General features: G+C 39.6%; 1 protein-coding gene across 1 annotated transcript in view; it reads right to left on the bottom strand.

Moving 5' to 3' along the window:
- The window catches only part of SATB2 (SATB homeobox 2), a 207994-nt gene that overhangs the window by 106608 nt on the left and 79945 nt on the right, over positions 1-21441 (bottom strand). The window contains exons 4-5 of the mRNA XM_007935347.2: positions 9190-9316; positions 7886-8009 (exon numbers count right to left, since the gene is read on the bottom strand). Of these exons, the coding sequence (XP_007933538.1) occupies positions 7886-8009; positions 9190-9316 (251 nt within the window). The remainder of the gene's footprint in view (positions 1-7885; positions 8010-9189; positions 9317-21441) is intronic.

Raw genomic sequence — 21441 nt, 5'->3', positions numbered from 1 at the left:
TTTGAAAAGGTAATTTAAAAGTTAATAGGACAGAGCAAAACAATAAATACAGGATAAAATGATCTCCAATATACTTTGAAAGAGAGAGGTTTGAGCTCACACACACACACACACACACACACACAAAGATAAGATAATTGAATATCCTTCACCACATTCCCTTTGGCTTAGTGGGATTTATATGTTTGAACAGCAACCTTATACTAAGACTAGCTAAGCTGTAGATACATACTACACTTGCACTGTAAAAACAGAACATTTCAATGGTTCTGGTTACACATCCTATCAGTGGTAAGAGGACCCCCCACCTGAGCAGCCATCAGAGTGGAGAAGGTGGCATCACCTGGGACCCTTCTCATATCTACATGGGGGAAGGAGCTTGGGGCTGTCAATAAGCAATGTGTACCTTCTCTGCTCACTGCTCGTTCTGCTTTGTGATGTGCGCACAGGGAATCACCATGACTCAGAGCTGACTTGATGGTGATGAGTTTGGTTTTGTTGTTTTTATTGCTTTTTTTTGTAGTATGCTGCTCTAAGTAACATGTTAAATGTAAGGAGGTTATAATGCTACTTAAAGTAAGTACAGTAAAGGTAAAAAACTGACCTGGAGAAATGACTTTGTCATGAAAAATCCATTTAATGGATTGAATCCTTCTGCTATCCCTTTCCATGCCCATTTCTAAGCTATAATATCAGAATTGAAAACTTCTACTATTCTAATTAAAAGAAAAACCTATCTGGTCTTTGAAGTATGAAAAACAAAAAAACAACTTACTGCCATCGAGTCAATGCCGACTCATAGTGACCCCCATGGAGTTTCCAAGGCTATAAATCTTTATGGAAGTAGATTGCCCCATCTACTTGGAGGGGCTGGGGTGTTTAGAACTGCTGACCTTCTGGTTAGCAGACATATGCCTCATCCACTATGTCACTAGAGTTCCTTTTTGGAGTATGAAGGGACTATATTTGAGAGTTCTTTCCCTGAGTGGCCGATGAATGACTAGCTTGTCTGAGCTTCAGTACCCCCATCCGTGAAGTTAGGATATCAATAGTGGTCTCAGAGAGGGGTGAGGATTCAGGGAGATGATCTGTGTAAAAGATCTGAAACAAGATGCGAAGTCAACTAATGTCAGTTCTCTCTGTACCAGGCAATCATTTCATATAATCATCACAACCAGTTGGTTACGTATTATCTTCAAGGTGTCACATGTGAACTCTTTCAACTTGAGTTCATGACATTGGGGGGCAAAATAAAACCACCCCACATGAAAATAACCAAAGTGGACAGTTAGCAGTTATTTAACATGACCATGCATGCATTTCCACCACACACATGAAGCCAAGATTAATGAAAGGGATAGTGAACAACTGGTTAACCTGAGACTAAGGATCTCTGGTAGTGTAGTGCCTAAGGCACTTGACTGCTAATCAGAAGGCTGGCGGTTCAAACTCACCAGCCACTCCTTGGAAGGAAAGTTGGGCAATCTACTTCCGTAGTGATACTGCCTCAGAAACCCAAGGAGGGGTCTCTACGAGTCTGGTCCGACTCGACGGCACATAACAACAGTCCAAGCAATTTATCAGTCACTTGTCAATAGATGAACACACGATCAGTTTGGGTTTTTTTCTACTAACCCAACTGGCTTCTTGCTTTCATTACCTGATTATTGTGGCAAACTGTACATGTCATCAGAGCTCCCAAATTGCACACAGTTCTGCTAATGATCCCAAAATGGGCAAGGCTTGCTTAGGATGACAGAAATAATTATGGCACAGATAATTTCTAAAGGCAGACTATACCACAGTTGGATCACTGTTATGCTGGAAATTAGTAACGTCTTTGCAGTTCAATAACTTTAATCAATCATTTTAGTCCTCAAATATTTAGCAATAAAACCTCAACTAAAGCCATGGGGCAGATCTGCTTTAGAAACATTTTTAAATCATGTCTAGGGTAACAGAGACCATGTGTATGAGGCAAGGGCACATTGGGAGATGCAGGCATTGGAAATCACTTGTACCTTCATTGCAATTTTCATTTAACAAAACTGTCTCTTTGATCATACTATCTGTTCCTCACAACCTATAACAGACAGAAGGCAGGTACTGTTAGCTCTGTGTATTCTAATGTAACAAAACACTGAGGACTGAGGGTCACAAAGCTGGCAGCCAAAAATAAAACTCAGATCTTTCAACTCTTCCTCAAGTAAGAATAAATAAACCACAGAAAGACATAGCCATAATGTTTTCATTTTGGAACAGTTAGAGAAGATCATTTAATAAGGCAGAGCTGTACCTAAGGTACAGTAAATTAGAATGATTGGGACAGTCTGTGTGGCTAAAGGAAGAAGTGGGAAGTGGTGATTGGGGGCAGGGGACAGAGGAAAAGGAAAAGGCTGTCAGCACATAAATGTATTTTTAAAAATGAAGTAAAAAATAAATAGGTAGACACACAAACACAATCTACACTTTTCAAGCATCTGCGCAGCTGGAGAATTGCTAAAACATCACCCCCACTTGACCTAAATATAATGTCTCAGGCTACAGTCTTTGCTCAGTTATGGACTTTACTCTCCACTCTTTCCTTCTGTCCTCACGGCTGCTCTTTTGAACTACAGACCATTGGATGCTCAAGACATAAATGTACTATCCACAAATCATTCCCTTATGCAATCACTGAATTTGAGTGAGGAAATGCCTAATACGGTTTGGCTTGAGGGTAATAAGGAAGAATTACTTCAGGAAAAGCCACCTTTGATTCATGAGCTGAGTCTCTTTTTGAAAAGCTAGTAATCTACCTTTTTCTTTTAAGGTAAAGGCATTGGCTAACTCACTTCTTCCTAGACTGAAAGCTTAGCCCTCTCTCTTCACCATTGTATTTTCCAGTCATTGAGAAGTTCCTCATTCTTTAGTGGGACTCCAATAATGTGCATAGAATGTGTTGTTGCATTACAGATTCATCTTGCTTTTAAAACAAAAATGCATGCTTTTTCATATTAGATTGAACTCCAAAAACTGTTCTATGTATCAGTTCTAGGACAACTGTGTAAACAGGTGAATCTCTCCACATTGAAATACAATCTAGCCATGCAACTTAAGTAAATAATATGGAATGTTTAAGAGTGATGGATGATAATGAGATAAAAGTAAGACTAATAGTGGCACAATTAATGTCAGAATCCACATTATATGGGCCAAGAAAGCCTACCCTAGTGGCATTTTTCATAAGCAGACAGCAATGGCAGAAGCCTAAATCAGATCTCCCCAAGATCCTAAACAGAACTGAGTCCTTGTTTGACTGAAAACGCATTGGACATCAACCACCAAATTACTGTGTCTACTTTTTCTAGTTCTAAACATTTTGGAGCTACCAAGAACATTGTGATAATGTTATGGATTGAATTGTGTTCCCCCAAAATACATGTTATAAATCCTAATCTCTATGCTATGGTTGTAATCCCATTTGGGAAGAGGATTTTCTTTATTATATTAATGAAGCCATATTAGTGTAGGGTTCATCTTACACATATCACCTTCAGGATATAGAAGGAGAAGATTAGGCAAAGAGAAGCAAGAAGAAATGGAGAAGATAAATGCCAGGCAACAAGAAGATTGCTAAGAAACCACGGAAGAGAATGGAAGCTGAAATGAGGCAAGGACCTTTCCCCAGATCTGACAGAGAGAAAGTCTTCACCTAGAGCTGGTGGCCTGAATTCAGACATCTAGCCTCCTGAACTGTAAGAAAATAAGTTTCTGTTTGTTAAAGCCACCCACTTGTGGTATTTCTGTTATAGCAGCATAAGAAAACTAAGACAAATAGTAACAATACTTCACATTTTATAGCAAGTTCCAAAGCATGTTCATATTCATTAAACACATTAGAGTAGTGGTTCTTGACTAAAAGTGATTTATCCTTCTCATAGGAGATTTGATCATGTATGGAAACATTTCTGGTTGTCAGAACTAGTAAGCAGAGGCCCAGATGCTGCTACACATCCTACAAGGTATAGGACAGCCACTACAAAGACTTATGTGGCCCAAAATGTCAACAGGACCAAGATTGAGAAACCCTGAATTAAAGCATGCAAGATTTCCACTGTGCTGAATGTTGAGGACACAGAGATAAATAGGAGATAGCCTCTGCTACTGTGGACAGTCTGTTTAGTGATGGGAATTGGCAGGTGAATGATGACAATAGGCTGTGATAAGTGCTGTGAGAGGGTGTATGCAAAGTGCTCCCTAAGAGAGCAGAAGCAACTACTTAAACCAAGAAGTCAGAGCACTTCAGCAGAGGAGACTTTCCAGCTGGAATGTGAAGGATGATTGCATCAAGTAGAAGAGAGCAGTACATTCCAGCCAGAAGAAAGCGCGTGTAGAAAAGCCAGCAAGCGTCAGCCTGAAGGACTCTAGGGTTGCGAGCATTGTGTGGGGGGCTACCAAAACCAGAGATTAACATGGTACGTCTCCCAGGAATGCCACTTTCACAGGGAGGAAAGGAGACTTAAAAAGTAACAGGCAGAGTAATATTTACTGCTTTTTTACAATAATAAAAATACGGGACTATAGAGTAGAATATAAACTTTGCATGAATGTATAAGAAAGTTGCTTTGTTGCATAATATTAAGGGTATGTGTTGGGTCTCTCCAGTCATAAGGGGTATTTTGGTGGAGAAGTCTGAGCAATGATGAATGTTTGAAATTAAATTAATTTGGTGTGTTTGGAGCACAGAATGGGTACAGGGAGAAGGAGGAAGGGGTTGTGGTGAGAAGCAAGACTGAAAGGCATCATCTTGATGTCCCTTACAGGCAATTCTGTGGAGTGTGCCCTTCCTGTCATAGTGGGCCAGGTGCTGGGAGTCACTGGAGGACTACAGATGAAGAAATGGCACAAGATTTGTATTGGAAAATAAGATGCCAAAAGAAAAGTTGTGAGGCAAGAAGTCTTGAAGTATTTCAGATGAGAAGTGATAAAAGCCTAAACAAGACAGTGGTAGAAGAGAGAAAGATTCTAGATCCAGAGATAGTGAACTCCACAAGATCAAACAAGAGAGTGAAGGACAAGGGGCTTTTTAAGTTGGGAAGCTAGGTGGGTGGGCAATGAGAAGAGAACATGGAGGAGAAGGTGTGTGTTTGCTTTTGTAATAGTAGTGGTAAAGATGAGCTCATTTGAATGTCAGGACACTTTCTAATTATGTGAAAGATGCAGTTATTATTATGCCCAGTTTACAGATGAGTTTAACACACTCTGAAAAGTGGGCAGACTTACATAGGATCACACATTTAGCATAAAATAACTGAAATTAGAACTCTGGGCTCTGAGATCCTGGTTTGGGTTCTTCCAATTTGTTCTACCTCTCAATTCAAACTTATAAAATAAACCAAATATGATAATCATGATACATTACTTTGGACCAAGTTTCCAAAAGCCTTGAACGCCCTGGGTAAAATCTGAATTTGTGATATTAACTTAGGAACTTGTTCACTTCCAGGCAAAGCCCGTTTTCACTTGCATGTGATTCCAAGAAACAGTTAATTGTGGCTAATTGTAAAAATTATGACAAACAATGAGAAGTTTGCTCCTAACCTATTCTTCATCCAGTCCCTGTTTCTTATCAGAGAAATCAAAATATTTATTTTTATAACTTCATAAGCACCTGCATTGGAATAAATTAAAATTCTAGCAGCGAGCCTTTAGCACCTACACAATACCCATCGGTAGGTGTTAAGATGGCCTGTGGGAAAGCCCTAAGTAGAAAACAAAGTACAAAACTGGTGTTCAAGAAACATTAATGTCCCTTTGTATGCAGCAGCTTACTGGCCAGGTACAGGCCTTCCAGATTGTTTGGAGGCAAAAATATTGATTAGCACGCTTTGTCTCAGAGGATCCCAATTTCAAAATATCCTCAAGACACAAAAAAAAACTATAGAGTTCACACCAACAATATGTCTCCATAATAATATCTGATATTGTTTATGGAGCATTATTACATGCCAGACGCTGAGACAAACATTTGATATGTCTTATCTCATTTGATCCATTTGATCTTCATTATATTACTTAAGGGGAGTCCCTGGGTGATGCAAATGGTTAACACATGTGGTTGCTAAGCCAACGGTTGCCAGTGAAGTCCACCCAGAGATGTCTTGGAAGAAAGTCCTGGAGATCTGATTCCAAAAAAATGAGCCAGGTAAAACCTCATGAAGTATGGTTTGCTCTGAAATTATGGGGTCACCATGAGTCAGAGGCACCTCAACAGCAACTGGTATATGACTTATAACCATTACTCCTGGTTGCAGGAGCTCTGGTAGCACAGTGCCTAAGGAACTTGACTGCTAACCAGAAGGCTGGCAGTTCAAACCCACCAGCCACTCCTTGGAAAGAAAGTTGGGCAGTCTACTTCCGTAGTGATACTGCCTCGGAAACCCCTGGAGGGGTCGCTGTGAGTCAGGTCTGACTTGATGGCACATAACAACAACAATCCTGGTTGTACCTACAAAGGAACAAGTTCAGTGAGGTAAGTTTACAAGACTTGGAAGCCAGGACATGAATGCAGCTCTATCTGATTCTAGTTTACATGCTCTCAACCACTGGGCTTCCTGCTTCCTCAGAGGCTGCACTACCCTGACACAGAGCAGATGACATCTCATGTTTCTACGTTTCTCATCATCCTCCTTTGACAGACTTAATTAGCCCATTGCCTTAAATCAAATGGAGCAACTCACACCAGAACACAGATTTCCATTCATACCTTCAGACAATGTCAATCTCAGTTTATTTTCACAGCAGTCCCAAGCTATCATAGGGAAAATACTTCCTCACCATTAGAAAAAGGGGGGCCATAGCCTATGGACACAAATGGACAAAGGCAGCCCTTTCCACCACTGTTTCTTTGATCAGCTCAACCTCTTATTTTCATTACTTGTTTTAATCAGTTTACTAAAAATACAGTGTAAATTTTTGTTCTGGTGTATCCTTGGGTGGGGAATTAGCTACAAAATCTCTACAAATGTCTAAGATGGAAAGATTGTCTCTCTCCACTAGACAGGGAAAAAGACCCAGTAACCCGTGCAATGACAGGCTTAACATGCCTGACCCAGTCCATTGATTGAGTAATACATGATTTGGAGAATAAGCATTGCAATGGGAGGTCTGGATTAGAGTTTCAACTTTCCACTTAACTAGCTGAGTAATCTTCCAAATCCACTGCTACTAAGTTGATTCCAAGTCACAGTGACCCTATAGGACTGAAGAGAACTGTCTCTTAAGGTTTCCAAGGCTGTAAATCTTTATGGGCGCAGACCGCCTCACGTTTCTCCCACAGAGTGCTGGTGAGCTCAAACTCCCAGCCTTCCTTGGTTAGCAGCCAGATGCTTTAACCACTGTGCCACCACAGCTCCTTTGAGGAACCTTGTTGTTGTTGTTGTTGTTATGTGCCATCGAGTCGGCCCCGACTCATAGTGACCCCTCCTTGGGTTTCCGAGGCAGTATCACTACAGAAGTAGGATTGCCCAACCTTCCTTCCGAGGAGTGGCTGGTGGGTTTGAACCACCAGCCTTCTGGTTAGCAGTCAAGAACCTTAGGTAGGTGATTTTAGTGCTTCTCTGCGCCTCAATTTCTTGATCTATAAACACTGATACCTACCTCCTAATGCAGACGTGAGAAGTTAATGATGGTGTATGCAAATGTTTTAATACACTCCCATTGCATCAAAGCTCTCACTAAGTGACTCTCTAACATAGAGCACAATCATGTTTTTTCCTCCTAAAACGTAGTATGACTCTAAAAATGAAGAGAAAGAAGACAGCTGTCTATTTAGGACTCCCCTCTTATTAAATAGTCCACCAGGGGCTTTCAGTTTCTTAGAACCGTGCCTGGAGATACTGACCTGGGAGAGAGGGCATTCTTTGGCTAATGTGCTCTGGTTCATCTCTTTGAGCAGTTCCTTTAAGGCATTGCGGACTGTGGCATGGTTCCACTGCTCCGCAGGCAAGTCTTCTAACTTCGAACAACTAGAAAACAGAGTGAGAATGAGCAGCATGCAAACCTCAGAATAGGTCTTGAACTGCAGGGGACACTAGCCCAGCATTCACTGCTGGATCCTGTGTGGTGTCAGGAGACTTGATGGAGAACAGGATCTAAGGTGGGGCCCTAAATGAGGCAAGTGGAACAAATCTGCTGCTCCAGGACTGTGATAGAGCCCAGTATGGTCTCTACACTAATTATCAAGCTAACTTCAGGAAAAGAGTCACATTGGATATGAAGAAACGTTATTATATATATATATATATATATACACACACACATATACACAACCTGCTTATAGAAAAGGGATGGCAGTATGAATCTCAATGTTTACAATGCAAATTTAATTATTTGGCATTCTTACTGTAAATAAATGTTACATTAAATTTTGAAGTTTGAAGGCCCACACTTCATCCACAAAGAAAAATTCAAGGATGTGACTTTCCTAGACAAAAAATAAATTTTGAGATAAGATGCTAAACCATTCCTACATAAGGATGGGGATGCTGGGTTCCTATTAATTCCCTACATGGAGAAAATTCAAAACCCTTATACCAAAGGACAACATTCTTTAAATCTTTGCAATAAAAGACTCTGCAAAGAACTTATGCATTCTTTAGAGGCATAACTTGTTCTGGACACCATATCTGAAAAAGGAAACCATTGGCAGTACCTCTACAGGCCACAGAGTGCGTTTCCTTGAGGTGGCCTCCCGAAAGGGGCGAACAAGATCCCCAGTGTCAGCACATTTTTAGTAAGCCTGCTATGAGCAAAACTCACCTTTCACAGCTCAACCTGAAAGCAGCAGAGGTGTTTATTCTTCAAATACTATGTGCTAAGCATTTAACCAGACCTAGAGGACCCATTAAATTAGGGGCTGTGGAAAGTTCCCCTTTAAGGGCTGTAGATTTTTAATGATTTATCAAACTTCCCCTGGGTTACCACTTCACTGCTTCTGAAAACAAAACATAAAACAGTTGGAATGTGGACTATAAAGATGCCTGGAGAAGTGCCCCTCCTTCTGTTCTCCCTCCTTTCTCTCTCTCTCCCCCACCCCCCATTTCATCCAAAGTCGAGAAACCAATGACAACAGGATGAGCTGATCTCTGCAGTGATGAACGGAGCAGCTTCATGAGTAAGGAAGGGCAGACGTTCTGAGACACCCACCTTTGTAATTGGATTTTCAACGTCACAACATGATAGACATCTTGTAGCATGTCAGCCACGGTCGCGTCGGGGGCATCTGTCACGTAACTGAGGGGGAGAGGGTTCCACCTCCCCAGCTTGATTATTCCTGCACAGGGAAGAAAAACATCATAAACACATATCTGCTATTTATTAAACCTACCCATTGTTTGTTCAATGTTAAGAAGGTCATTCAATAGTCAACATTCAAGGCCCACTCAGCGATATTTTACAACCCAGTGCAATAAGCAATTTCTTTCTGGCTGACAATTGAGTTAGTTAACTATACAGGAAGAGAAGAATAAAAGGATGAGGTTTAAACATGGACAATCAGTTCTTCTATGTTTTCCTGTTTCTTAAATTACTTAGGAAACCATACGGATACTTGCTTCCCCCAAAGTCTTGTTTCACATTCTAACTTAAGACTGACGCTAAATATACCGGACTGCTGATTTCATAGATGCACAAAAAAAGAAGCCTTAAGTAAATATAAGATTTGGTTTTGAATTGTACAAGAAAATTTCCGTGTGTGGGCTCAGCACTCAGTTACATCCTGGCTGTGGTGTGATTCCCAGTGCGAATAGCATTTGGGGCTGATGAGGCAGTAAAGTTCACTTACAGATCCGCATTTCACCAGCCAGAGAGCTTACTTTCCTTGGTCAAATGCAATAGCACAATGACTGACCACAGATCAGAAATAGCAGAGATGACTTCAACTTCTTTTTTTTTTTTTCCCAAATTTGTCAGCTCTTTTTAGAGTGACAATAGCACCTTTTCTCTGTATGTTTCCTGCTGCATATGTTAAAAACATGTGACAATGGAGAGAAAAATAAAGTTCTGGTCAAACTTGGGCTACACAGAGCAGTGATAGCAGGAATACCCGTATAACAGGAAGATTCACAGTACAGCTTCAGCAACAGGTAGTGAAATGCTAACTTCTTAACAAGATGGGCCCATCATGTTTGATGCATGGTGCACACATAATACAGATAAAGAAAACTAAAGAAATACCCTATTACAAGCCACACAGAGTGACAAAAGCTTTATTTATATGCTTTGAACAAGTCAATGGTTTCCAGGATGTCAGAATTGCCACACACAAAAAAAACTAATGTTCTAGTAATGCAAGAGAAATAGCATCTTTACTTATATTTTTGACAATACAGGTGAGTCCAACTATGCTCTTCTTTAAAAACTAACTAAATAAATATTTTTTATCATCAAAGAATGAGAACACCTGTATATCCAAGTGAACTTTTAACAGCTTCACAGTATAACGCCTTGAGAACTATGGGGTGAGACTGCAACAAGAGGAAATGAACTATTTGGTCAGGGCACGTCCTGTCCAAGATGAAATAAATGAATGCACAATGCTTGACATAATGCTTGAAAACAGGGAATAAACAGAACAAAAATATTAAAATGATGCACTGTTTCAGTATTAAGATTTAACAATCTGGTGCTGAATATGCTGCAGTATAAATAGTGCCTGGACTCAGATCCAGCAAAGTAACACAGCTCTCATTCATAGTACCGTATGGCTCCAGTTCTGGCTCCTTAAGTCATATTTCACTTGCCAAGAAAAGCTGTTTTCTTGTGGGGATAGTTTTCTTAACATTCTCTATCATGACAATGAAAAATGTACAGCACGCAGCATGTAGTAGTCATTAAATGAACAACCAGGACCCACTGGACAGCCACCCCTGAGAGCCTCGGTTGGCTTCCTTGCCTCCTTCGCTCCTTTAGCCATTTGAAAAAACAAAAAAGATACCATGAAACATGTCTAACACTTTTAAATCCACCCCACAATTTTAAATTTCTTTCAAAAATCATTATTATGATAGCCCATAAGCAGTATAGAAAGTGAACAGATTCTAAAGACTTGATTCTCATAAGAAAGTAGAGGAGGAGGAAATGAAATTGGCAATTGTGTACTATGACAAGCAAGGACAAGGAAGAGTAGATTCTGTAGGTCATTTTGGTTTCTAAGAACACTGTATCGATGCAAAAGCCGCGCAGACATCAATGCACGGCTCTCCAGGAGACTGACCTGTGTCGCTGTGTGTGTCACTGGCCCAGCCCATTTTATTGTTGAGTAGTGTTCCGTTGCAAGAATGTATACAAAGAAGCCAGGAACAACAGACTGTATTTGTACGATTTCCTTTATATGAAATATAAGAACAGGCAAAACTAATGTATGATGGTAGAAGGAAGAAAGTGGTCAACACAAGACAGAAAGGGAAATTGACTATTGACTGGAAAGGGACATAAAGGAACTTTCTTGTTTTGCTGGTAGGTACATGGGTATAATTGCCAAAATTCATCAAACCAAGCACCTAATTTGCATACATGTTACTGTATGAAAATTATACCTCAATCTTAAAAAAAAAAAAAGGGAAGCCAAAAAAGGGGAGAGGAAATTATCTCTACAGGAACTGGTAGACAAATTACTCTACTAGAAATAGTCATTTCCATTTAGGTAGATTCTTTCCCCATCTTCAGAAGCAGGAAGGATACTTATTTGGGCTGGAATTAGACACACACAGGTGTTCCCATAACACTTAATACCTACCTCCACAGAAAGCAGCTGCTACAGCTTGGTTTCTACATCTTGGAAGAGAGCTGCTGACGCGTATCATTTGCTTAGACAATGCAGGATGGCATGTGCTTTTCTCTTTAGCACCATATTTACTAAGCTGTGCAGTTGCTAGAAGCCATATCTTTTGCTCAACTATCTATGAGAGTCTGCAGATGCAAGTTCTGCCAGGAGACCTGTCTCCAGGAGGCATTCTCTATCCAGGCAGGCACTTGGAGTAACTCATTTTAGTATCTTTCCTCCAACAGGATCTCTGTCTAATCTTCATATATTAACTATCTTTGGAAATACATTCCTCAGATACAGTCCTCCTTCCTTGGTATACAATACACAAAAATTACTTGAGTTAGTGGCCAAGTGTTAACTGAGGACATAACAGCCGCAACAATGGGCTCACATACCAACGATCAGAAGACAGTGCAGGACTAAGCAATGTTTACTTAGGTTACACAGAAAGTTCCCATGAGCAGGAGGTGACTGGGCAGCAAATGTCAGCAGTCACTTATCAATTATGCAACCCCAGCAAGTTACTTAATTTCTCCACATCTTACTCATCTCATCTGTAAAATGGAACAATGTAAGTATTGAGTGCGTAGGAATATTGTGCAGATTAAATGTAAAGCCCTTAGTCCATAGCCTGGCTATCATTTGCCCTCGACAACTGTTTACTGTCATTACTTAGACTTCTACGATTTAGTGATGCTTCTTAAAGGGAAGATGTAGTTAATTAATTTCAATAAATATTGACTCAAAGATTTCTTTATGACTTTATTACCTTTTAATCCTTAATTTGATCATGTGCCTATTAAAAAAAAGGGGGGGTTATTATTTTAAATCACAGAAGGCTGTGTATCAATTATGTTTCTCCTCTATTCTCATCTCCCATAACTTCATTTCTTCCATCTTTGCTTTTCATTGGCTACTTTCTTTTTTTCTGTAAGTAGCTTTGAAGTACCTGGGTGGTGCAAACAGTTTACATGCTCAGTTGCCTGTAGAAAGGTGGGAGGCTCAAGTCTACCCACAGGAGCCTTGGAAGAAATGCCTGGCAATCTACTTCTAAAAAAAATAGCCACTGAAAACTTTATGGAGCACAATTCTACTTTGATACACATGGGGTTGCCATGAGTCAAAATTGGCTCAACAGTAACTGGTTTTATAAGTAGGTTCAGGTCTCCCCTACTTTAAAACTAATAAAAACTACAACTATCTCTAGTCTTGCCCTCAATCTCTCATTTTTTGCCACACCAAATCTACTATAAGGATACCTCCAACTTCTTTATCACTCCTTTACTCCTGAATATCCAGTTTTAATTCCTTCCATGAGAAAGTAGGGGTTCAGAACAGTTGGGTACTCAAGGGAATTTCATAGCAAATAGCTCCAGATTTGCTCCAAAGACTATGCTTTCACTCTTCTCATCGTATTATCCTATAAAGTCACACTAACTCAAGTATGAGGCACATCAGAAGAAAAGACTCAAACCACAGGTTCATCTCAAATTTTGGAAGGTCTCGAATGCCTGACTCAGTAGCACATGGAATCAGTAGCAGGTCTGAGGTCAAAGTAGAATTCATGCCCAGCCTTGTCTGCTTGTCAGTTATGAAACGCTGGACAAGTTGTTTAATCTGATCAAGTTTTTGTTTCAATATTTGTAAAATGGGAATAATCACAGTGCCTATCCAACAGGATTGCCATAAGACTGAATTCTGATAAGATGCCAGCATAGGGGTTGCCACATAGTACAACCTCACTAAAAGTTAGAGGAAAATGGGCCCTTGAAAGTTTTTTGAGTACAGATATGACACCATCAAAGTAAAACATTTGGAAAATTAACCTACACTATACAGCAAGATGATTTTAAGAAGGAAGCATTCTGAGAGCAGAAAAGAAAAGCTGAAATAATCTAGGCTCTGGTGGAATAATGCCTAAGGCATTTGACTGCTAACCAGAAGGCTAGTGATTCAAATCCACCAGCCACTCCTTGGAAGGAATATTGGGCAATCCACTTCCGTAGAGACACTGCCTCAGAAACCCAAGGAAGGGTCACTATGAGTCAGGACCCACTCGATGGCAGTGAGTTATAAAGTCACTTTAGGAGCTCTGGTAGCGTAGTGCCTAAGGCATTTGACTGCTAACCAAAAGGCTGTTGGTTCAAACCCACCTGCCACTCCTCAGAAGTAAGATTAGGCAATACACTTCCATAGAGATACCACCTCAGAAACCCAAGGAGGGGTTGCTATGAGTCGAATTGACTCAACAGCAGTGAGTTGGGTTTTTTGGTATGTCTGATTGAAACCATATGGCCTCTTCCTAGCTTCTAAGGAGAGATAAAGACCCCACAAAATACTACAGTTCAGTGAAGGAGAAGAAAGAAAGAAAAGTTCATACATCCATTGGGAATATCCAACACACAAAGCTAGAGAAATCTCAATAAGAATGGCATAACTAAGAGTATACAGAGGAGTTCCTGTGAGGTACAAGTGGTTAGTTAATGCACTTAGCTGCTAATCAAAAAGTTGGAGGTTCAAGTCCACCCAGAGGCACCTCACAATAAAGGTCTGGCACTCTACTTATAAAGATCAGCCAATGAAGAGGAAGACATAGAGAGGTGATGAGAGGTACAGACAGCAAAGTTGTTTTTTGTTTGTTTGTTTGTTTGTTTGCACATACAGTACTGCATTGTCAGTGATGGCAAACATTGATATACAGGTGGATAGATGGACAGACAGGCTGAACAATTAGGTATGTCTATGCAAGGGGGCATGTGGCCATGACCACGCATAGGGTTGGTAGACAATGTTTCTACAAGTGTATTTGTATGTTCTGTAAGAATTCCCAGATATGTATAGAGCTGACAAGGGACAGGGTTGTAGTCACTTCTTGACCATAGTCAGCTACCCGGAGGGAGTGAGTAGGTGGACCTGTGGGCTCAGGACCATGGTGGCAGGGGACATCAAGCTCAATTGGCATAACATACTACACAAAAACGTTGTTCCACATCCTACTTTGGTGAGTAGCAACTAGGATCTTAAAAGTTTGCAAGCAGCCATCTAGATGCAACAATGGATCTCTCCTCATCCAGAGCAAAGAAGAATGAAGAAAACCAAAGATTCATGGAAACAATTAGCCCAAGGAACTGGTACACCATGTGATCCTCAGCCTATAGGACTATGAGACCAGAAGAACTAGATGGTGCCCGGCTACCACTGTAAACCTCTCAGAGGGGGCTTTATGTAGGAGATTCTGGATAGAGAGGGAGAACAATGTGAAACAAAACTCAAAATCATAAAAAATAAAGGGCAGTGGGGACCAGGTTTGCTGGTCTGATAGACCCTGAGACTATGGCCCCTAGCTGCCCTTCGGGTCTGGAATTGAACCCACTCCTGTGGCTTCCAGCCAAACAAAAGACAAGCATATGAGCTGAACATTTACATTAGGTAGATACCTCCTTGGAGAAATCAATCATGGGAGAATAGAGGGGTTGTGTATGCACAGGGAGACAGCTGAGGGGCCAGGAGTGCATGGGAGGAAAGAACACAGAGAAGAGGTGGCTAAGGGGAAGAAGTGGGAGGAGAGCTGTTGCACTGTGGGAGATTGCAGTCAATGTTATGAGACAACGTGTATGTGAACTGCTGTATGGAGGATGAATTTGCTCTGTAAACTTACACCCAAATCACAATAAAAATAATAATAAAAAAAAAACAGCCATTGAAAACCTATAGAGTCTGTCTACTCAGACACACATGGGGTTGCCCTAAGTCAGAGGCAACTTGACAGCAACTGGTTTTATACGTATATAGGTATCATTACCAATTCTCACACCTTATGAGTAGGTTTTGTAACCCTACTCTGAAAACTCAAGAGAACTATGATTAAATTAGATAGTTTTAGACACACACATGCCTGGTGCAGCCGGACATGCAATAGAGGCTCAATAAGTGGCAAATTCCCATATCTCCTTTGCATACATAGCAAACTCCTACTTCGTCGGGAATACTGATGCCCCTGATGACTCCTAGAAAGCTTACACATTCCTCAAATTCCAACCTAGGATTAAATCCTTCCTTGGTCAACCGAGCCAGAAGTTATGTTTTCTTTACACAACCACACAATCTAGGTTCTTGGTTGGCTTGTATCCCTTCTAAGAAACTTAATTTATCACAATAGCCTATTAGTTACTTTGCAATTTGCAAAATGTTTTTACAACCATGAAGCTCATCTTCATGAGGAAGGCAGGGAATCTGCATTTTAACACCAGAAGTAAGCTGAAGACCAGAAGAGTGCCTTCCTAAGGACACCAGTCAGTGACAACCAGGAGTAGAATCTGAGCTTACATTTTACAGGTTTGGTAGCTCCTAGACCAAAACCCTTCCTACTCAGCTCAGCTACCGTTGCCCTGAAGATGGGCCCGTGAGCTAATGTCCCACCACCTGATGGGCCCTGGAGGGAGCCACATACCAGGCCACACACCAGGTTGGGTTCCAACATTTCATGTCGAACAGAGAAGCATATGAGGTCAATGAACAAAGAGGTGACAGGTCCAGGTGATTGAAAAGTCAGCTACATTTGGGATTGCTCTGGACAACATAGCCTTCCACAGCAGTGCCATTTCATACATAATCATTGTTTCCCAAATCATCATTATTTTTTCCAAAGAATTTATCATCTACAAACAGAAAATGCCTGGTGCTGAGGCATTTCAAGGTCTTTGAGTCACAAATTATGGGCCTTTAGTTTGGGGTTGAAATTCATACAAATGTTAACATGATTGAATTGAGTACAATATAAATAAAATTGTTTATATCCAGACAAATGTGTTCTCTAAAATACAGAGTACCAATCCGCTCTTTGTGTAATGCCTTCAGCCCAAATAACAAAATACAATTGTAGGTAAATTTCCCATTAGTGACATAAAATTAGGTTGGGAATGGAGGCAATTTTTGTCTAAAATTAAAAAGATGCAATAATGGAAACCAGTTTTTTACTCTCTCCATGCAGTACTCTGCCAGAGTCAGAGTTGACATTTCACAAAAAGAAATATCAATAGCTGTTTGTGTTCATATGTTTTTGTTATTTTTATCAGTTTGTAATCTTGCTCTAAGAAACCAAATACTCTTCTCAGTAGATGCATAATTCATATCTTTAGCATTATTTGCCTCTAACAATATAAAAACCTAAGAATGATGATAATACACCATTTATCAATATTCTATTCAAGTTTTTGGAAAGTGGATCACTTCTGGTGACAAAATAAAATGTAATGATAATAAAATACAATTAATGGAACATCAGAAGGATTGATACCCAGCACTGATCATTCATTCAATAAATTCTACTTGTATGTTTCCAGCATAAGTTACTAAAATGCAAAGATAACCCAATATACATTATTCCTGTACTGTGAAGCTCAAAACTGAATAGAGAAACTTACTATTGCCAAATACATAGCTAAGTGAAGCTACTCCTACAATAAAACAAAATGATAGCTTTTACCCCCATACCTCAAGTATGAGAAATATTTACTTCATGAAGGTCTGAGACATATCATCTGAGAAGTATGGTCACAACATTCCCCATCGTCTGCAGCAGATAGATGCTGATGAAATAGGGGTAAGTGAGTGCGTTGCAGAATAAAGGCAAGAAATCAACCTGTTGACACAGATATATGCAACCTAGCAAGACATCAGCAGTATTCTTATAATATGGCTCAAAGGATTTTTTTTTTTTATTCCAGGTGCATTTTAACATTGATTTTTGACAGCAACGTGAAAATTCAGCCTGAGAGAGAAAATGAGACATTAGTTTTAATATCCAAAGGCTGGGGTTTATATATCTCATAATTCCCTGGAAAAGATCTCAGCTAAATAGTGTCAATAAAAACCCCAGCCTCAGAGTAACTAAGCCTTGGGGCTTCTGATTCATGGTATTATTTCCACGATACACCAACTGCTGATGAAGCCCCTTATAAAAAGAGAAGTCATGACATTGATTGCATCTGTTTATCCTCCTCGGAGTGGTCATGTCCCCATGCTATAGCGTATAATTTTCTGCTGTTCAGCTATGCTTTGTTAAAGAAATTAAAAACTGCCTGTCCCACATAATAAGAACATAGAATTATTTATCCATAAATCAGTTCACAGGAAATCACTACCCAGCAGTATATAATAACTCAGCCTATGTTTCTAACCTGTGGCCTGACTGTGGTATATCATCAAATTGTAGCAGCATAAAGGCATAAATTGTAGTTATTATGGTTAAACCTGATGCGTGAATGACTTTTCAACGAGGAAAGAGAAAACGGGCAAAATGGTAATGATTTTTGAAATGTACACGTTTTCCTTTTCCATGAATGGTTTGTGCCGTAGTGCCTAAGGCACTTGACTGCTAACCAGAAAGCTGGCCGCTCAAACCCACCAGCCACTCCTGGGAAGGAAGACTGGGCAATCTCCTTCAGTAGAGATCCCCCCTTGGGAGTCCAAGGAGGGGTCGCTATGAGTCCAGTCGACTCAACGGCAGTGAGTTTGGTTTACTTTGGTTTATGCGTAGTTTAGCAGTACCCCAATACAACTGACTGGAATAAACCAAACTTTTCCATACCTTCTGCTTTAATTTGAAAGGCTCTGTATATTTCAAGGAGGTTGCTATGAGTCTGATTCCACTCAATGGTAGTAGTATATTTCAAATGGCTTCTTTTGGGGTGAAAGTAAATGGAAAATGGAATAGCATTCTTTGGACATTTTACATTATTCAAGTCTCTTTATAACCTACACAAATTAATGAAACCTCAAACGTATTTGTCTGGGAGCCCACAATACACTTAATCCTGTATTTACAACAATACAAAAGAAAACACCAGACAGGAATAAATAATTCAGTGATTCAGAATAAATGTTGAGGCTACTCAGTTATATAAATTTATCTGCAAATCAACAGGTAACACACACACACTGAATGAACTATCTCCTCTCCATGTCAGCTCCCCTACCTGCAACACTTCAGGTATTACTGACAAAGACAAACAAGGTAGTTTTTAGCTCTTTAAGAATACTAGCTTTTATTCTTGGATCAGAGCATTGCATTTTAGGGGAAAATTATAATCAGGAAGATTATTAGTATTTAAAAACTGACATCATGCACTTTAGAGCACTTTCCAAATAAGCTATGGTGATATACATCTGTCTGCCACACTTTTTTTTTTTCCCTTGAGCCAACTACTCCCTTACGCAAAGAAAAAATAAGAAATCCTTAAAAAATATATACAGTACCATTTGGTGCCTTGTAATTCTATACAAGGCTTTTATATTTTGCAGGATAAAGATTTTTGTCTCATGTAATAGATGCTGCTTCACATTTGGGAAACGTTATGTTATAACCCTGACTTTTATTAGATTATTTAATATAAGCACTAAGTAACTAGACTAAATTAATAAAAACCCTATTCAAAAAAAAAGAGAGAGCGAGAGAGGGAGGAGAAAGAACAAAATTGTTCCACAAATTAAATAAAACTTTCTGAAGTTGGTATTTTAGAAAGCTTTATTTAATTTTCAAAATTCCAATTCTTCTGAAAAACAGCCAAAATATTGGTCAGGATATGAAAAAAATATGGCTGGTGTTTAGTTATTTATTTCATAAGAGTGCCGTTCAAAACTATTACATGGAGGCATAGGACAAATGAGAAAGAAAAGTGTCATGAGAAATTATTTGGAATCAGTTCTAACCTTCTGTCGCTGGTTAAAAACTATTTCATCTGGTATACATTTTCTTATTATTCTAAGTGTAATTATTATCTGAAAGAATTTTGAAGGAAAGCACTAATTTTGGCAGGTAAGGCAAACAAACTTCTCTTTTTCCTCCCTTCTATTCAGAAACTTATATGCATAAAGATTTTTCTCTAGCATTTATCCACCTAAAAGACCCTGGGGTGGGGGGAGTACACTCTTTTAAACATACTTCACTACATTCTAGCAGATGCTGTTCATAACTGATGTTTAGCCAGGGTTGCTCCATCCTCTGGGAGAAGAAGTATTCACTGAAGATCTAAAAATACAGTTGCCATGCATATTTTGCATCGTAATTAATTACATGTCTTCTTTTCAGACAGCAGCTAAAATGTTACAACAGGTTTTCCTATAAGGACCTGGCTTTCCAGGTTCTCTGTCACTCCACTCAACACCCTCGAAAACTCTATCAGTTGTACGCTCCCAATTATGTATTCCAGAATTGTCCTGCAGGCATGTTCTGTTTCCTATAATTGAGGGTTACGTAATACCTGATCTTAAGGACAATATTATGATGGCATGTTGATCATCAAAGAAAATGTTGACATACAATATGAAGGGAAAAAAAATATATTCATTTATGTTGTACATTTTTATTCATGTTCTCCAACTAAGCTGATTTCACAGTAATTTGTTATGAAACTACAAGACATGGAAGTAAATATGGCTGGAACTATTAGAAAATGGCAACTGCTTTTGGTTTGAATGGTTGGGTTTTTTTTCTTTTTTTAGCTTGTGCAAGAACATTTTCCAGAAGAAAATAGTGTTTACTGTCATGTAAACCACATACATTTTCACATATACTCTACTATTAAGCCTAATAATGGACATGTTTACAGATTTCAGATTTTACATTCAAAAAAGTCCATGCAGTTCCTTTATTAATGTAGAAAGGAACTGGATCTGCATTTCTTGGAAATGTCGTATTTAAAGGCCAAAAAGCAAAAAAAACCAAACCCGTTGCCATTTAATCAATTCAGACTCCCAGCGACCCTATAGGACAGAGTAGTGCGGCCCCAGAGGGTTTCCAAAGCTGTCATCTTTATGGAAGCAGATTGTCAGGCCTTTCTCCCATGGAGTAACTAGCTGGTTTGAACTGATTATCTTTTTGGTTAGCAGTCAAGTGCTTAATCACTGCACCTAGAACTCCTTCAAAGGGCACAAACCAAACTCTAAAATATACCAGTCCTTCTTTAATGTTTATAAAATAACACTAGGCTTAGAGCCCAGTGCATAGAGAAGGTGCTCTCTCATTAGGCAAATGTTTCTTGCATTGAAGGTAGACCTATAGTCACAACATGCAGGGTGACAAATAATGACAATGGCCTATTTAAGCACCCTAAATTACTTAAAGATTTTCTACATGAGTCATTGGGCAACTGAAATTATGCTGAGATTTAGAGATTATTTCTGACAAGATGTCTAGTTATCCTGTGGCAGGATAATAATGATCTGGCAGAGGAGAAGGTCAGAAATGGGTTCTTTTTTGTCCTCATTCCCATGAATCAGTAGTTTAACAAGGATCATGCTATTTAAACTTGACAGAATAAGTGAATGGGCTCCAAATTCATGCCCAACCCAGCTTCTAAAGCAAAAGGTCAAGGACAGAGCCCAGGAAATGCTGGTGACTAGCCAGGTTTAGAATTATAGCCCAAGGTCCCCAGCAAAAATGAAAACCTAGAGCACAGAGAAGACCAATGCCACCAATTCTCCTCAAGAAAAGGACAGGAGGCAAAGAATGCCAAGATTCCTAGTTTTCAATTCACCAGCAAATATTCCCACTATCATCACATAGGCTAAGTGAAGAGAAAGGCAAACATCATGGCATATGAGAAGGAAAATAGAGGCAGTGGTATTTTGTA

This window comes from Orycteropus afer, unplaced genomic scaffold (genome assembly GCF_000298275.1).
Source record: "Orycteropus afer afer isolate SDZICR_OR568_19922 unplaced genomic scaffold, OryAfe1.0 scaffold00002, whole genome shotgun sequence".
Taxonomy (NCBI): Eukaryota; Metazoa; Chordata; class Mammalia; order Tubulidentata; family Orycteropodidae; genus Orycteropus; species Orycteropus afer.
The sequence above is the reverse complement of the archived record's forward strand: the minus strand, read 5'-3'. Positions and strand labels throughout refer to the sequence as shown.